Genomic DNA, 18,642 nt, shown 5'->3' with positions numbered 1-18,642 from the left:
TGGAAAAATATAGTATAAGTAGACCTCTATATGACTATATATATATATATATATATATATATATATATATATATATATATATATATATATATATATATATATATATATATATATATATATATATATATATATATATATATATATATATATATATATATTGTTTGAATAGATTTCATCTAAATGTCATCTCGAAATCAATTCGAATTAAAACATGCAAATTTATTTATTTTTTAAAAAAATTGGTATGAATATATGTACTCCGATCCGGAAAAGGTAACATAGTTATATAAATTTTTTTTTATAAAAAACCTCCCAAGGTTATGAATGTTATTATTGTGTCCTAAAATTAAAATAAGGCTGTAAAATTAAAAAGAAAAAATTCAGCATAAAGCCTGAATTAGAAACATATAAACATTCATAAAACCCATTGTTTTTCATCTACTGGAAATTGCAGGGGTAGAGGACATCTTTTACATCTATCGTTAATTTTTTGTTGCATAAACCTTGGTTAGCTTCTTAACTAATTGATCTTTCACCCCGCCAACCCTACCCAAACTCGAACACTGGTATATGATGTGCCAACAAATTGTCGCTTAAAAATCAGTAAGTCTTATGCAAGGCAGAAAACACAGAAGGCGTAATAAATCTAGTTAATAGCATCACAAGCAATTAGTAGCACACAATTACAATGGCAACATCACAAAGCCGAGAGTAAATTCAGTAAACATGCCAACATAAGTATTACGTACACATCGCTACATCACTATCTTAGCAGCAGACTTCCTATACAGAAATTGCGTATTCAATAGTGACTTCGTCTGGCAGCTCACCCCTGTTTCTACCCCTGTTTCCTCTTCTACCCCTTACTCCTCCAACCCCATCACCTCTTCTACTCCTTCTACTCACTCCCGCAACCAAACCCAGCCTCCTTCTTTTCTAGATGCACTTAAAAATAAGAACCAGCCACCTTTAGCTTACTCAAAAGCAGCTACTTCACCTCCTTCCTCCTTTAATGCGGAGACAGAAGTCTTTCTACCCATTGATGATCATGAATACAATTCCTTATGTGATGACTGGCTTTCCTCAATCATCTCAAAGCCCTGTGGGAAATCTTTCTCAACAGAATTTTATGTAGAACATCTTAAAAAAATTTGGAGAAACGCGCATCCGAGCTCTACCTTTCCAATTGGTAAAGGATTCTTCATCACCAAGTTCAAACACCGGGAAGACTTGGACCAAGTCCTGTCAAAAGGACCTTGGTTCATTAATGGGGCGTTCATCTATGTGGAAAGATGGACACCAGGTTTCAAACCCTCTGGTGCTCCACCAAACAGAACAGCGACTTGGGTGGAGTTGCCAGAGCTGCCGGCTGAATTCCACACAAGCTCAATGCTAGCCAAAATAGGGAATTCCATTGGTTCCTTTGTCAAAGCTGATGCAAACCGAGGTATCAACTTCTTACGAACTGCCAGATTACTTGTCCTGCTCAATGATGACCGGCAGAGAAAGAACCATATTTGGCTAGGGAGAGTGAAACAAGAAATCTGTTACAAAGACCCTACACAGAAAAAACCCAACCCTCTTCAACCACATAATCAGACCTCCATCACCAACAAACAACAGCCTAATACCCCCGCTACCACCGGCAACGCCCAACCGTCTTCTACTCAAAAAAATTCTGCTCCAAAAGGCCAACCAGGGGAGACTGATTCGTGGCAATTGGTGTCCAAAAAAAGTAACAAATTGTCTCTATTATCCACTGGATATACACCTCAGTCAAATGGGACCCACCAGTTAATAAAAAATGCTCCTCAAGTGAATACGACGAATTTGTTTAATTTGCTCCAAGTTGAAGCTGAAGTTGAGGGGCCCACCATCAATTACATAAACTCTGAAAATCCTCGGATTTCCCTCGACCAAAAATCCTTCCAAAATCCTTCTATCATCTTTCCCAATTTCTTTACAGACCTAAGCCGCCTAATTGCGTCCTGTCATCTCCGATGTCAAATCGCCCCTCCCCAGTTTACCTTCCCAATACCCGGCACTTCGCCAAAGAACGACTACCCTCCTCTCACTACAAAATTTCTTACTACCCCTACCCTCACTCTCTCCTTACCAAACTCAAAAAACCCATCTCTTTCTCCATACCACCTCCAGAAAAATGGAAAACCAACAAAAAAAACGGGAGAAAACCGAAGCCCTCATCAGAGCGATTCAGCAGCGCCGCCCGGCGAAAAACCCGGTCACGGTGATTCCCTGTCATGCGAGGAACTTAATCACCTCAACAAAACCCCAATTCACCCAAGCAGAAACATTGTTCAACCTTCAAACTTTCTATGTTCAGGGGATCTTGGGCACGTGGAATGCACTGACCCCAGGAGTTGTCCGACAGATCCTTCTAAACCCAGCAGCAACTGCTCCGATGTTCACAAACATCAAGACAGGAGATCTCGTGGATCCGAGAATACTAGTCCCAGCACACATCCCTTCTCTAGCGGATGTGACTTTGATGTGCGAGCCTGTCGGCATTCTCCTCAAGTGGTGGATAGGGGAGTTACAGAGGAATTACTCGGGGATGGTAATGCCTTGGGAGCTACAACTTCTATCCGACCCGGAGCCCGTTCTTCCAAAAGAGCGAAAAGTCCTATCGATTACAGACGACTGGCTTGTGGTCCAAACCGTCGCCGGAGCAAACAACGTCAAATGGCTTCACCTGACAAGACAGGCGACGCAACTCCAACTCCACGCTGGATGGGGGATAAAAAAGAACTCCACGGTGGAAATGTCAGGGATCAAAATCAAGTCCAACACTCTGGAGAAATTCAGCCATTACTCGGGCCTCTATGTCACTCTCGACAACGATGCGGCCTACGAAACAAAGGTGGAGATGACGAAATTCCCATTGATAAAAGCGGGAATGTCAATCCTACTCTGGAACGCTAGGGGAATAGCTCGTCAGGGGTTCAAAAAGAACTTCCGACAGCTCTTGAGGGATCACGACCCGGAAATCGTGATCCTTACGGAGACTAAGGTCAAAAAATCAGGGGTAGAAGAGATCATCGACAACCTCCCCTTCAACTCGTTTGAGGTGGTTGACCCGGTGGGTTTATCGGGTGGGATCCTAATTCTCTGGAACAGTGGTGTGAACTCGGTGACTACGGTCAGCAAGGATCGCAGATTTATCCATGCCGTTGTACAGGTAGCTAACACTACTCCCTTTTTTATGTCAGTAGTGTATGCCAGTACCTCCTTTAATGCTAGATTAGAAATGTGGAGTGATTTTCTGAATTTAGCGCCAACAGTTAATCTCCCGTGGTTAATGTGTGGCGATTTTAACGAAATTTGTTTTGCCCATGAGAAATGGGGGGGAAATCCTCACCCCATTAATCAAATGAGGGCTTATAAAGAAACAATGGATCAATGCAATTTATTGGATCTTGGGTATACGGGTCACAAGTATACTTGGTTCAATAAGCGCAGAAATTCACCCATTTTTGAAAGATTGGACAGATTTTGGGCTAACCCCGATTGGATTAGCCAATTCCAAGAGGCCGTTGCACAAAACCTTCCAAGAATGTCGTCGGATCATAACCCTTTGCTACTTTCCCTTAAAAATCCGGTTCTAATTCCGGGTCAAAAACTATTCAGATTTGAACCTATGTGGATGTCCGACCCGGAATTTGAACCATTCATTTCTCAACAATGGGCTACGATCCATGACATTCTTCCGTCCAAATTGGCGGGCCTCTCTAAGTCAATCTCAGTTTGGGCCCAAAACCATTTTGGATCTCTCCAAAAGAAAATTCGAAGAGTGAGAGCCAGAATGGAAGGAGCCCAAATTGCCTTTCAAAATAATCCTTCCAATTTGTTCCTATTTGACTTAGAGAAATCACTAAATGATGAATTACACCTTCTTCTTGAACAAGAAGAGATGTATTGGGCGGCTAGATCGCGTACGGATTGGTTAATAAATGGAGATCGTAACACTCGGTTCTTCCATCTTTCATCTACCATCCGGAAAAAAAATAACAAGATAACCACTTTGAAAAATGAAGTGGGAGAGTGGTTGGTTGACCCTACTAAAATACATGATCACATTCTTTCTCACTTCTCCTCCCTTTTCACCTCTGACAATATCCGCCCTCCACAAATGCCCAACTCTTCCCAGCTCATTCATTGTTGTTCCATTCCCTCCCTTCTCGAACTCAAAGAAGCTGTTTTCTCAATTGGTGCCTTAAAGGCCCCGGGTGAGGACGGATTTCATGCTCTTTTCTTCCAACATTTCTGGAAACTAATCAATTATGACTGCCATTCACTAATCTCTTCCATCTTCACCTCAAGAGTCATCCCTCCAAATCTCAATAAAACAGTAATCTGCTTAGTTCCAAAAATTCGAAACCCAACAAAAATCACCAGTTATAGGCCCATTAGCCTTGTAAATACTTGCTACAAATTTGTGTCAAAGATCCTTGTTCAGCGAATTAGGCCCCATCTGAATTCAATCATCTCACCCAACCAAAACAGTTTCCTCCCCGGCCGTGGAACTGATATCAATTTTGTCATAGCATCTGAGATCATCCATGCCATGGGGAAGAAAAAGAAGGGTAGAAAAGGTGTCTTTGCCCTTAAAATCGATCTTGAGAAGGCGTATGATCGCCTTGAATGGCCATTTATACGCCACTGCCTCCTCTACTTCAACTTCTCTTTGGATACCATTGAACTCATCATGAGCTGTGTCACATCCGTCTCTTCCTCTATCCTAATCAATGGCCGCCTCTCTCAACCCTTTACCCCATCAAGAGGCTTGCGTCAAGGCGACCCCCTTTCCCCATACCTATTCATAATTTGCTTGGAATACCTCTCGAGGATGATCCATGAGGAATGTGAAAAAAAGAGTTGGAACCCATTTAGATTTAGGGGAGGGAAAACATCCATATCCCACCTTTTGTTTGCGGACGATGTCATCCTATTTGGCCAGACAAACAAAAAAACCCTTCTCTCCTTGAAAAAAACCCTCTCAGATTTCTTCAAAATCTCGGGGCAAAAAATGAATGATCAAAAGAGCTCCATCTTCTTCTCTCCGAACACCCCTACATCCTCAATTGATGATTTTGAACAAGAACTGAATGTTACAGCAACCTCAGATCTTGGCAAGTATCTAGGATTCCCTCTCTCTTCAAAAAAACCAAGCAAAAAGACTCTCCAGTTCTTAGTAGATAAAATAGGTGCCAAACTTGCGTCTTGGAAGAGCAAAACCCTCACCAAAGCTGGTCGTAACATCCTCATCCAGTCTACCCTGCACACAATCCCAAGATATTTTATGCAAACCCTGTATTTCCCAGCTCAAATCTGTAAAACGCTTGACTCCAACTGCTCAAGATTTTTTTGGGGGAACTATGATGAATCTAGGAAGATAGCATGGCTATCTTGGGAAAAAATTTGCAAGCCAAAAGACCATGGGGGCCTGGGTTTCCTTAAACATGAGCACCTCAACCTAGTGTCTCTTTCCAAGCTTTGTTGGTCTATCTATAATAACAAGGGATGGGCAGCAAATATCTTAAGAGAAATCTACATAGATAACAAGGATAACCCCACCCCATTTAACAAGGGGTCATATATTTGGGTGGGTGTGGGAAAGGCTTGGAAATTATTCCAGAAAAGCCTTGCTTGGGAGGTGGGAGATGGCAGCTCTATAAATCTTTGGGATGAGAACTGGTTAACAAACCTCCCCCTTAGACTTTTCCTTTATGGTCCCATCAATTTCCATGCTACTAAACTCACTTTATATGAGATCAGATTTGCCTCTAAACCACATCTCGAGGATCTCCTTTCATTCCAACTAAGTGACAACCTCTTTAACCTTATCCATTCTATCCCTTTCTCAAATACACTAGATTCTCACTTCTCCACCTGGACTTACAAAGCCAAATTCGACTCTAAAAAAGCAAGAGCATCTCTACTTGACAGCTTGGGTGAATCCCGTCCTCCTCCGGATTTCAAATGGGACTTAATTTGGGGCTGCCATACCCATCCCAAAATAAAGTCTTTCTTGTGGCTACTTGTATGGGATCGCATACCTCACAAGTTCAACTTAAACAAAAGAATCCCTTCTGTCTCTCCAAATTGCCCTTTCTGCCCAAATACTCATGAAACATCAGCCCATCTCTTCATCCTTTGTCCAAGAGCCCAGCAATTTTGGGACCTTCTTCCCTGTCCTGCTACCATTAATTTCTCTGGCTCCTGGACTAACTGGTTGTCACAGAATCTCACTCTTTCAGCAGACTCTTCCCATGGAATTCCATGGAAAATGATTTTTTGTTTTGCTCTTTGGCACCTTTGGCTTAGAAGGAATGCTTGGACTTTCTCCAAACAAAACACCCCCCTAATCTCATCAGTCAACCAGTGCATCTGGGCTGCTTCAGAGTCTTACTACTGTAAACCAACCTCTGAAAGTCTTAAGCCCTCGGCTAAGCACTGGCTTCCTCCCCCCCCAAACTGTCTCAAAATCAATTGTGATGCCTCGTTCCTTCCTCACTCTAAGGAAGCGGGGTGTGCTGTAGTGTGTAGAAATAGCATGGGTGATTGGGTGACTGGTCTGGTCTGGAAAGGTTATCTTCCTACTAGCCACGATGCTGAGTTAAAAGCTCTGGAAATGGCTCTAACTCTAATCAGAGATAAACATTGGAACAATGTCATTCTTTGTACGGATGCTAAAAGGGCAGTTGAAGAGATCAAGGCAAATGAGTTTATCCCTAACTCTCCAGCATTAATCAAATCATGCAGGGACCTGCAAATGGACCTCCAAGTGGATATGCGCTATGAAGGGAGAGGCAGCAACGAGGTTGCAGATGTGCTAGCAAAGGATGCAAGGAAGAATTTAGAGGCGATGCACCAGATTTGTATTTTGATCAACCCTCCTCTAATTTGTAATGATGCTTTTGTGAGAGATAAAACTCTAAGCACTGAGAACTTGTCTTTTAATTGTGCTGGTGATGTCCCAGCTGCACATTGCTGTAACTTAACTCTTAACTAATTATGCATCCTATTCTTCAAAAAAAAAAAAAAAAGCTAATAGCATAGACATCGACAACCACTGTGCACAAAATTAGTGTACTGAAGGCAATAAGGCAGGGTATAATAATAAACTTTAGAAGCACAGCATTGCAAAGTAGATATATACTGCAGTTTACATATCATCAAATTCATAATTCGCATCCAAGATAAAAAGAAATTGTATCATGCTTTATATAATTCTGAAAAAATATTACAATGTGTGCATAAAATTCTGACAGCAATTGCATTTATAACAGACTGAAAACACTTAGGCAAATGCTGAGATGAGTCTGAAAACTTGGATGTGCAGAACTTGATTGGGAGCAAATACATTTTTATCGTCGATAACCATACCGCTTGAAGTTAAAATACAAACGTAATATCCCTTGTTCAAAGGTACACCTGAAACCCTTTTTACATGAAAGCTCCCACTCTTTAAGCACAATTCTGAACGCTAGGTCTTCATAAGGAGGCCCGGCTTGAAATCTAATAATACATGTCTCGGTAGAGTCCCCATCTTTCTCAACAAGTGGCTTGGGAACCTTAGAACTGTCAATAAGGTGTGGGTAGAATACATTAAATTTGTACCCTTGAACAAACTTGGGAGGAGGGTTATCACGGCTGTAATGTGTCCGGTTATACTTGTTCCATTCATAACCTGTATGAACATAGTTGAAATACTTGGGCTTTCTTGGGCGATACAGTTCATGCCAATCATACACCTGTGAATCCAGATTCACTACAGCATCGGAACCCAAAACCACGTCACCTTCCTCCATGGCTCCCATACTTTCTTTCTTTGCCATGACCTCAAAGTCACCCTCCTCTGGCTTTGAACGCGGTTCTAAAGCCATTCCTGCTTCTTTCAACCACCTTTTCTGTTCAACCAAAACACCCAAGCGCTTCTCCAAAACTACCCTATCCTCTTCAGGATCAATTGCTTCCTCATTATCTTCACCATGTAAGAGCCGAGGAGAATATGGACCATCCCGAGCATCTTCAACCTCTTCCTCGATTCCCTCCACAGATTTAATGTTTTCTTCTTGGAGAGCCTGTTGTACTTGAAGGCGGTGCAAATTTCTACTCATATGAATTTCATCCAGACAAGCCTTAGCCTTGTAAAACTGAAGCTGTTTAAGGACAGCTTCCCAATACTCAACCACCTTTGCTCTTCCAGTACGCATCAATGACTCAATTTGTGTTAATAGTGCTACCAAATCTTTGTGACTCTTGCCTTCCAAGTAGTTTATGACATCTTTTTCAACATTCTTATGCATACCACAGAGTCCAACTCGATGATCAATTGCCTCTTTTTTCCTAATTTCAGCCAACTCCCACTCGCAAACCACCAACAAAGCCTCCCAATACTCCGCATGAGTTGAAGACGTGGACGCCCTGTCATGATCAAGATGCAGTTTAATATCATCAATTAGCTCCTCAAATTCTTTAACAGTACTTAAGCCCTTGAAAACCATGTAAGGCGGCTCATCCAACTCCTTGGCATCGAATTTATCAGATTCATCAAGATAAACAATAAGAATATCAATTGGCTTCGGTCTCCCTTCGCGCAGCCGGACCCTAGACCTTATTTTATACTGATCAAAAAGAAACTCTCTTTCTTTCATCTCCAAATTACAAGATTCAGCCTTATTTCTTTCTCTCTGCAACATCACTAATTCCTCGTCTCTCCTCGCCTTCTCCTGCACTCTCTCTTCTCTCCTCTTCTGCATCTTTTTAACCTCAGCCATCAGTTCCTTCTGCCTCTTCTTCTCAGCCTTAAAGGTGAGATCATCCATTGTCGCCTTAAAACCTTGCACCATGACATCTCTCTCGATCTTCTTCTTCCACACAAACTGCTCATTGATTGTCTGATTCTTGAACTTCTTCGCCACACTCACAGCCTTTCTCTGCGCCTTCTTCGTGAGGTACTCCTTAAACTCTTCCTCCGAGATATTCCTCTTTCTTTTCCTGCTGTAGCCAGCCTCTTCAAACGATTCGGACATATCATAGTCAGAGTTTGTTGAGTCAGAATTGTCCTTGAATTGCTGGCGTCCCCTTCTACGACTGCTCCTGCTGCTCTCATGCCTCGCCATGTTTTTGGTTGGTCAGGGATTTGGGTAAGGGAAGATAATTGATCGTGGAGGAGGTACTAAGCTCTATTTAATAAAATAAATTAAGCAGCGGATTAGTGGATTATTTATATATAGTTATATACTTGAAGGGCAAGTAATGGATTATCCCTTTACCCCCAAAAAAAAAAAAAAAAAAAAAAAAAAAAAAAAAAAAAGGAAAGTAAATACAAGAATTATCCCTATACTTGATGTCCAAGTAAATCAACCAGGTCATTGACAAAAGTGTCGTCTTTCCTAGAATATAATTAAAATCTGTGTAACCCAAAAAATAATAATAATAAATAAATAAAGTAATCATATTATCCTTATAAACTTTGCCTTAAAAAAAAAAAAAAAAAAAAAAAAAACAAAAACAAAAACAAAAAAAAACACTTAATTCATGAACTAATTACTATTAACCACATTATATTTAAAGTTACACCAAACTGGTTAAAAGTTCCTGTAAAATTATTTGATCTACTAATATTATTGTAAATCTAGTGTGCAAAAAATGTACCAAAAAAATCTTGAATGAAGTCAATTGTGAGCATAAATTGAAATTCATCTTCTAGTTAAGCTGTAAGCATAATATATGAATGATAATACAGTCAAAACAACCAATATCTTGCAAATTAGCACAGTGCAGATTCCGCATCTCAAAATTGAAATTCTACTCCTAAGAGATGTATAATAGATTTGTTCGACTAAAAACTAAAAAGTCATTCTAATAATACAGAACACTGACTAACCAGACAAAGCAATCTGTCTGAGGCTCGAAAAATCTGTCTTTAATTCCTGGTGACCTGCTTTCCTTCTTAGCACCAAGAGTTTAAAAGCCAGCAGACTAACCAGACAAAGCAACACGTCTGAAAACTGCTTGAAAAGTCTGTCCCCCATTTCTGGCGACCTTCTGCCCTTCCTCGGTAGCAGATACCAGGAGCTTAACGACAGGATCGGCTTCAAGCTCTTCATCTGTAATACCCTCAAACATGGGATGATTCTCAAGGCATGTTCTCATCCAGACTCCCAGCTCCTCAACATCTGTGATCGTGTAGATGATCCCTCCTTCCCGGAGTACATAAGCATATTCATCCAGCAAGAATGGGCTGATTACTCTACGACGGTGATTCTTCTCTTTAAAGTGTGGGTCGGGAAACAAGAAAAACATTTTTGATAGTTGACCCTTCTCAAAATAGTTTGGAATGTATTTCATGGAGTTGGTCCTTACCACAGAGACATTCTGGTATTGACCAGGGTTTGTTGTCCTCAAGCCCAAAATCCGTTCCTTAACATACTCTGTCACCTTATCCCTAATCTCCATTCCAATCATTAGCTTTTCAGGGAACAGAGTAGAAAGGCTAATACAAAGCCCTCCAAAACCACAACCTACATCAGCAAATTCAATCCTCCTTGCATCTCCAGATCGGTCAGGGGAAGGAAAAATTTGAGGAAAATGAAGTGAATAGTCAACATGTTGAGGTGAAAGTGGAACAGGGAAGTGAGAATCACTTAACGGATTACTATGGGCTCGGGCTCGGTAAAATCGTTTCCGAGGCAAACCTGTTGACTTATTAAAAGTTGGGTTTCCCTTGTTCTCCAACATGCTTCTTGCCTTCTTACCCAGGATGACTGGCTGGTGCAAACTTGAAGCTTCAGTAGGTCTGCTCAAAGTAAGACCCAAAAAAAGAGTTAAAAGGAAAGCAGACAGAGAACCCATGATATCATTCACCTGCTTTTCAGAAAGAACATGACAGAAGAAGGCGGCTACACAGGATTTGGTCCGGTTGAAAACTTTAAAACAAAATATATGCAGAAATTTCACTCATCAAGAGAAATAATAATGAGAACAAGAGACGACAACTATGGGAAAATGAAACCATGGATTTCAAAATTATGTTTGCTAGCTTGCAAATAGCAATATCAGTAGATGTAGAGGTCTAGAAAACAATTTGTTGCATAATGACTATTAAACATGAGCCAAGGTCAACACTGTTTCATCAATTTCTTATTAGAAAACCTACCCTTCTTCTTAAACTCCAGAAATTAAAAGCAAAATAACATCTTTTAACTTCAGTTCACTTCACAAGTAAAGCATTATTTATCATCCAAATTCCAAACATATTACACCTTATGCTTTTATCAGGGGAAAGTAACTACATGCTCTGTTTTTTTTTTGGACAGGATACAAATTCTGTTGAAATTTGACAACATAGACCATGCAACCACATCACAAGGGCAACAGAAGCGTTATCATGGCTTCATCAAGAACCAGAGGCCTATCCCATAAAATAAGACTAACTCACCATAAATCCACCCCCACCCCTCAATTGCTAAAAAAAGAAATACAATTAAACACATCTACAAATTGACGAAATTGTAGGCCTTTCTGCCTAGACTTGTGTATGTGAGTAATTTAATCATAGCCAGAACAATTTAAAGCTATCCTATAACTCAGAAAAAAACTTTCCTCTAAACGTGATTTACATGATATGTATGGGGATGCTTTGATGTTTCCTTAACATTAACGTAAATTCTTGTCCACGAGGTACCCTCCTCTATTGACTATCGTATTAAGCTCATCACACCATATACTGGGACCCCACCCTTCCCCCCCCCAAACAGCCTGACTTCTATTAAAGGCTAGCTGGAAAGTCATTTACGTAACACTAACTAAGCCTGCCTAACATAACCTATATTGTTCATGTCCTTCATGCACAAGCCTTCAATCATGCACTTACAGGCCCGCAAAGAGTCTTACTAAGGTGCTCTCTATTAGTACTCAGCAACAAGCCAAGAAACCCAAGATACTTTTCAATCTGGGAGCATGTTCAGTCACTCACTTCCATCAAAGTTTGAGGGAAAGTATTGAGGAATAAAGGCCTCTTTGGCCAACATTACACTAAGTTTGGATGTGAAGATATGGACGGAATGGGAAGGAAAGGAGAGGATATCTTTTTCCTGTTCTGGATACAACGTTAAGGGATATCTTTTTCCTTCCCCATTAAAACAATCCCTCCAGATAAGAAAGGTTTGAATGGGAAATGAAATGCTAACCAAACAAAGTGTTAGTGTTATTTCCTTTGTGCAATTTTGTTTATTTCCCACTATAATATCTGTTATAGTGTTATGATATTTAATCATTTCTAAGCAGGATTGTTAGAGTTGATGTAAGGCCATGATATCATTAGGGCTGTTAAAGCTATAGCTCACAAAAGGGATTTATTGCCTTTGTAAAAATCAAGCCTATTGAATGAAATCTAAGAGAATTTCCTTAATTAGTTGTCACGTCATTTCTAACTAACCAAGTCGCAATATTTTGCTTCAATTACATTCCTCGGAAACAGAAAGAAAGATTATCTAATCTATCGGACCTTACCTTTAAGGCTTTAACCTAACCCCATTTAACAGATCCCATAAGTTTAACTTTCAAAACCCCACAAATAGGTCTTTATAATGTATAAAGAGAAAACAAGCATATGTTCAACTTACTATACTACAATAAGTTGCACATAACTAAATTAAGCACGAATGCACAATATAACTCTCGAGCAGGCCATACCCGGCAGGGGGCAGCCGCCCTGGACCAGGCCCATCTTCATGGCTTTCCATCCCAACATGAAAATTTACAAACAAAAGCCAATGAAATTAGGCAATATGGTTGAAGTAGTTCAATGGTATTGCAGCCCTGCTAATCATCAAGCTTCTTAAAGGGGTTCATTAGAGGTGCTAACCACTGCCAAAGCCGGAATAGGAATAGGCTCGGCACGAGCTCAATAGGATTCAAACCCAAGGTTGGCTAAGGCTCCAATAGCCTCAAATAGGCTCGAATAATGCAACACATTAGCAACCAAATTTGACTCAATCATCAATTGAGGCTCAGAAAAACACATAAAATTCTGGTGGCTTAAGAAAATCAGCGTAAATTGCATATAACAAAATTGCTCATTATAATCGTTCATAAATTCAGTGATTATACCCAATAGTTCGATAACTCACCTCAGAAAAACCCTAAATTGACTATGCTAGCAATTAAATAAACGACAGAGTGAAACTAAGCCCTAAATTGTGAAATTGATAAACGAGGTTAAAAAAGAAGAAAAACAGATTACCTCAGAACTCCGAACTCAGAAGCTGCTTCAATGGAGGAGAGAGAAAGCTCAGAATCTACTTCAACGGGAACTCAGAGTACGCTTCAATGGAGGAAAGAGAGGAGGATGCAGCGTAAAAGTGAAAAACTAGAAGGAGAAAAAAAAAAAAAAAATTTTGATTACCTATAATCTTAACCGCCGGATCTAAATAATATCAACGGTCATCATACATTCTTTATTTTTTTGGAAAACATTATAGCTAGAAATTTTACGGTACTAAGGGTCCGTTCTGATCTACTGAACTGAGTTGAACTAAACTGATAGAAGCTGAACTGAATTGAATAAAGCTGAAATGAATTGTTTAAGAGAGAAGGAAAGTAGATACTAAACTAAACTGATTGGAGCTGAACTGAGATTAAGCTGAAGAGAACAGGCCCTAAACTAGTATCCGCTAAAAGTACAAGACTCTTTGAGAACAAATCCACACGAACAAATTTTGAGCAACCACGGTCTATGAATCCATGAGTATCCCATCTTGCCACAAAGTGGGCAGTTGTGTTACCCACCCTTCAAATATGAGAAAATATAAAGACACTAAAAAAATAAAATAAATAAAAAATAAAATAAATAAATATAAAAATAAACTTATATAACATGCTAATATCATCATAATTTAACTAAATTAGCGAGCAGCCTTTGGAATATTTGTTGATTGCATCATACACTAAAGTGGTCATTGTACATTCTCATACAAGTATAAGTTTTGTTTTCACTTAATACTCTGTTTTATCCCTTAAGGTGTTTCAATTTGATCGTTGCATTATTCATGTATAGCTTTTTAAATTTAACATCAATATTATCGCACTATTGTATTAAACATAGTCATTTGGGTATTTGTCAATGTATAGTTTTTCAAATTCAATTTTTGTATATTGGAGTACTAATAATTAAGATATAGTTCTCAAACTTCAGATATACACTTTATATAATACATAGTCAAAGTTTCACATTGGCATCGCATATGTGCCAATTAGAAACATTTAGAAATAGTAAAGGAAATAATAGTTGCTCTTGGTATTTAGTAAGGAATATCAGTTTTTGCATCCTTAAAATATTATCCCATCAACTTCACACTAATATAAAAAATTTAATAAAATCAACTCACTATACTCCGTACAGTTCTTAATTTCTGTAAACTTTATCTCATGAAAAACATCTCAAGTACAATTTCAATGACATGGAGAAGACATATTTTGATACGGCGTGACTTATATATCGATAAATATACATGTAAAAACAAAATTTACCCATAAAATGAAAGTGCTCTATCATTGTGTCTAGCTCACCTTTTCTAAGTACTTTACTGCTTATTTTGGATTGAATCAATAAAAATAAGTTTTTGTTCTAATTCGGAGTACTCTATTGTTAAAGTTTAATAAATTAAACAATCACATCGGGTTATCAGAAAAATAAGTTCAAAATCAGATACAATTAGGGCTGAGCAAAACTACCTGAAAAACCGAAAACTCGATCCGTAACCATTTCGAAAATTAGGGTACCCGATCCGATAACCATAACGGTTCGGGTACTCGTTTCGATAAACTCCTTTACCTTTTCTTGTTGAATCCCTTTCTTAATTTCATTCTGTTTCCCCCCCGTGAACCAAACGGTCCCCTTAATCTTTTAATTTCCCTTTGTAGCTCCTCACTTTTCCTCCATTGAAGCAGTACTCTTTGCTCTCATTGTAGCGGCTTCTGAGCTTTCTCTCCTCCATTGAAGCAGCTTCTCAGCTCTCAGGTAAGATGCTTTTTTTTAGTCACCGAATACTAATTGCACACTATTGTTAATTTAATTGCCATTGTAGTCAATTTAGGGTTCTTCTAAAGTTGGATAATTGAACCCCTGGTTATAATTACTGAAGTTATGGAAGATTATATCCTGCGATTTTGTGGCTAAATTTTTTATATGTGCACTCTACTTAGATTGGAAAATATTATGTGATTTTTAGGAGCATAAGATTATAATTGAGTCTGATGTGATTGCTAAAATGTTGCATTTTTCGAGCTTAATCGAGTCCACAATCAGAGCTTTTTAGAGGGTGGCTTGCCCTACTCCTATTTGGGCTTGGCTCGAAGGTTTAGCACCCCTAATGAACCCGTCTTATGGGATTTAAGGCTTTGATTAATTGATTGATTGATTGAATGAACCCGTCTTAAGAACTTGATGCTTAACAAGGCCTCAATACCATTGAATTGTTGAACCACCTCAATACCCCTAATGTTAGGATGGAACTATGAAATCGGGTTTGACTCTAGTTTTAATTTTATGGATGATTGCTGTAATAACATTGTTGTGGAATGTGTGAAACAGGCCATTGTGAATTATATTGAATGAGCTATGTGATGCCGATTTCATCACATTTATCCAAGATTTCGGAAGGCATGTGTAATCACTATGTTTGGTAGGTGATTGCAAATGTTCTGTATGGATACTTTATATACAATATACGCGTCTACAAGGCATTATAGTTGGTACAGATGATGAAAGTGTATCATCGGTTGATTTTAGTTGCTGCTTCAAATATTATGAAGTCTGCAGCGGCTGTTCACAATGTACATATCTTTAAATCTTCCTATAGAACTTATTGGGAAACCAATGTGTGCGGTAGACAATTTAATGTTGCGTGTCTCAGGCGTTTTTGTACTAGAACTGAGCAAGATGAGCTGTGTTGGGAAGGTCCTAACCATGATATTATGCTGAAAAGGCTTGAAAGTGCATTGTTGGATTGCAAAGATTATGAGGCATGGCCTGTCTTTAGCAAGTTTAGGAGTTTGTATGGTTTTCCTCCACCGGCTATTTTGAGTAAGCTGATCTCTGGACTTTCCTACTCATCTGATCACAGCTCACTTCCTAAAGCGTGCAACTTAATATTTAAAGTTGCAAAAGAAAATTCTGAATTACTTGAGCATGATTGCTTGTCTAGGCTTTGCCTTTCGCTTGTAAGAGCTCAGATGCCTGTACTCGCATCGAAAGTACTCAGACTCATGCTGCAGAGAAATAGTGTTCCCCCGGTGGATGTGCTGTGTTCTGTGTTTATGCATATGGTGAAGACTGAGGCTGGCACATGTCTGGCATCTAATATCCTTCTTGAAATTTGTGACCATTTCCACCATCTTACAGAAAAGAGATCTGAATTTGCCATGTCTATGAAACCGAGTACTACAATCTTCAACCTTATTCTTGAGGCTTGTGTGAGATCTGGATCATCGCTGAAAGGGCAACAGATAATAGAAGCAATGGCACGAATAAGAGCTGTAGCTGATGTACACTCCGTTCTTCTATTCACTTATATTTATGAAATGAATGGTCTAAGAGACGAGGTGAAGAAGTTCAAAGAGTATGTAGATCAAGTTTCATTGCCACTTGCTAGGAATTATGTTCACTTCTATGACAAGCTTTTGAGCTTGCATTATGATTTTGATGATATTGATGCTGCTGCCAGCCTGGTAACTGATATTTATCTTCTAAGGGGGTCACGTCCTCTGCAACTAAATGAGGAGCTGATGAAGCCTTGCAAAGTGCCTATTGGTTCCCCATATTTGAAAGAAGGTTTGAAAGTTCAAGTTATGTTTGAGTTGCTGCAGAAGGATTTTGTTGTTCATGTGAAAGGCCAAGAGGAGTATGTGGCATTAAAGAATGGAAAACTTATTCTTACTAGTAAAGGATTGGCACGACTGATTATAAAATACAAGAGAAGAGGAAGAATTACTGAACTTTCTGAACTTCTAGTTGCAATTCAAAAGAGGATGGGTACAGCTCAAGAAGAAAATCTTTGTTGTGATGTAATTCATGCATGCATTGGTTCTGGTTTCCTTGAGACTGCTCATGATATATTGGATGACATTAAAATAGCCAATATGGCTGTTCCCACCTCAACATATATGTTACTGTTGAATGCCTATCGCAGAGAAAATATGTCCAAGGAAGCAGAAGCACTTGTGAAACAAATTAAAATGACTGGTTTGCTCATTGATGCATCTGATGAAATAACGGTGTCTAAATATCTTTCAGGGTTAGCACATGGAAGTGTGGTTGAATCAAATACCAGTAGGCAATCAGAATTAACTAAATCTTTGGTTCTAGAAATGAACTGGGATTATAATAAAGCTCCATCTAAAGTTTATGAGCTTAATTCTTCTATGTATTTCTTTTGCAAGGCCAAAATGATGGAGGATGCTCAGATGATATACAGAAAAATGCAGGAGTTAAAGATACAGCCCACAGTGCAAACTTTTGCTTACTTGGTACAAGGCTACTTATCTTTGGAAAGGTATCGGGAAATAACCATCGTGTGGGGTGACATCAAAAGGTTTATGGATCATGGATGTGCACTCGCAAACAGGGACTTGTATGAGTTATTGCTGTTAAATTTTCTTCGAGGAGGCTACTTTGAGAGAGTACTGGAAGTTCTTCGCCATATGAAGGAGCACGGTATGTATGCTGATAGATGGATGTATAATAAGGAGTTCATAAGGCTTCATAAGAATCTTTATAGAAGATTGAAGGCCACGGAGGTTAGAACCGAAGCACAGAGATTGAGGCTTGAGCATGTTAAGGCCTTCAGGAAGTGGGTTCGCAATAATTGAACCAGTGTTGGGGCTATCTGATTTGGTTGATAGAAAGGGAGGCACCCTAACTCTTGGTGTGTAATCAATCTAGCCAACAGGTAGAAGGTATTCACAGTGAAGCCAGAGACTTCACCGAATGGTGAGTAAATTTTATCCATTTCTTTTTCTAATTGCAATTTATGAAAAGCAAGTTTTGTATGTTTTCAGCTGTGGTTAACCAATTCAGACTTGGTTGTATTTAAAAGAAATCCTTATTGGTTTAAAAGTTTGTGTCAAGTTAAATCGGCCTGATGGCCTCATATAAGCAAATTTTCCTGATTCCGGCCAACTGACTGTTTCAAGCTTAACATTTGATTATTGATTCCTGTGGTTTTCACGAGTGCAAGTTTTATGAATACTTTGTCATATTTATATCTATTTATTTTGTCTATTTGTGCAGAACTAAAGCTAGCTACTTTGGTCATTGCACAAAGTGCTGCAAGCAAACATCAGAAATATCAGCAGGATCTATACAGAGTTTGGTGATAGCCTTTGTCTAACTTTGTATACAAGGCATTAGTTACATGTTGATTGATGGTAGTTGTATATTTCTGGGACATGATTAACGTATCAAATTGTTGTGTACAAGTAACACAATCAGAGATATGAAACAAGTCAAGTAAAAATATTAAGAAAACTAGAATTCAACTATTACTTGTGTACAAGTAAAGCACTACCTTCTCTTGTCCTTTTCTCATATGGATTTGTTCTTTAAGAATTAAG

The 18,642-nt window shown here is 39.0% G+C and overlaps 2 protein-coding genes and 1 pseudogene across 2 annotated transcripts; 1 reads left to right on the top strand and 2 right to left on the bottom strand.

Moving 5' to 3' along the window:
• Positions 1 to 7,388: 7,388 nt before the first annotated feature.
• LOC145599276 (splicing factor Cactin pseudogene) lies at positions 7,389 to 9,146 on the bottom strand (annotated as a pseudogene).
• A 650-nt stretch (positions 9,147 to 9,796) lies between these two features.
• Positions 9,797 to 13,401, bottom strand: LOC145598461 (tRNA (guanine-N(7)-)-methyltransferase-like). Its single transcript, XM_081654820.1, has 2 exons — positions 13,274 to 13,401; positions 9,797 to 10,825 (listed from the first exon to the last, which is right to left on the bottom strand). Exon 2 carries the CDS (start codon positions 10,765 to 10,767, stop codon positions 10,009 to 10,011), a length of 759 nt encoding a protein of 252 aa, XP_081510946.1. The 5' UTR covers positions 10,768 to 10,825; positions 13,274 to 13,401; the 3' UTR covers positions 9,797 to 10,008.
• Positions 13,402 to 15,625: 2,224 nt separating this feature from the next.
• On the top strand, positions 15,626 to 18,606 carry LOC145598748 (pentatricopeptide repeat-containing protein At4g17616-like). The gene is made up of 2 exons (XM_081655136.1): positions 15,626 to 18,019; positions 18,320 to 18,606. Exon 1 carries the CDS (start codon positions 15,790 to 15,792, stop codon positions 17,896 to 17,898), a length of 2,109 nt encoding a protein of 702 aa, XP_081511262.1. The 5' UTR covers positions 15,626 to 15,789; the 3' UTR covers positions 17,899 to 18,019; positions 18,320 to 18,606.
• The last annotated feature ends 36 nt before the right edge of the window (positions 18,607 to 18,642 follow it).

The sequence above is a fragment of the Chenopodium album genome, chromosome 20 (genome assembly GCF_948465745.1).
Source record: "Chenopodium album chromosome 20, dcCheAlbu1.1, whole genome shotgun sequence".
Taxonomy (NCBI): domain Eukaryota; kingdom Viridiplantae; phylum Streptophyta; class Magnoliopsida; order Caryophyllales; family Amaranthaceae; genus Chenopodium; species Chenopodium album.
Note: the sequence above shows the minus strand (reverse complement) of the source record. Positions and strands in the feature narration are given on the sequence as shown.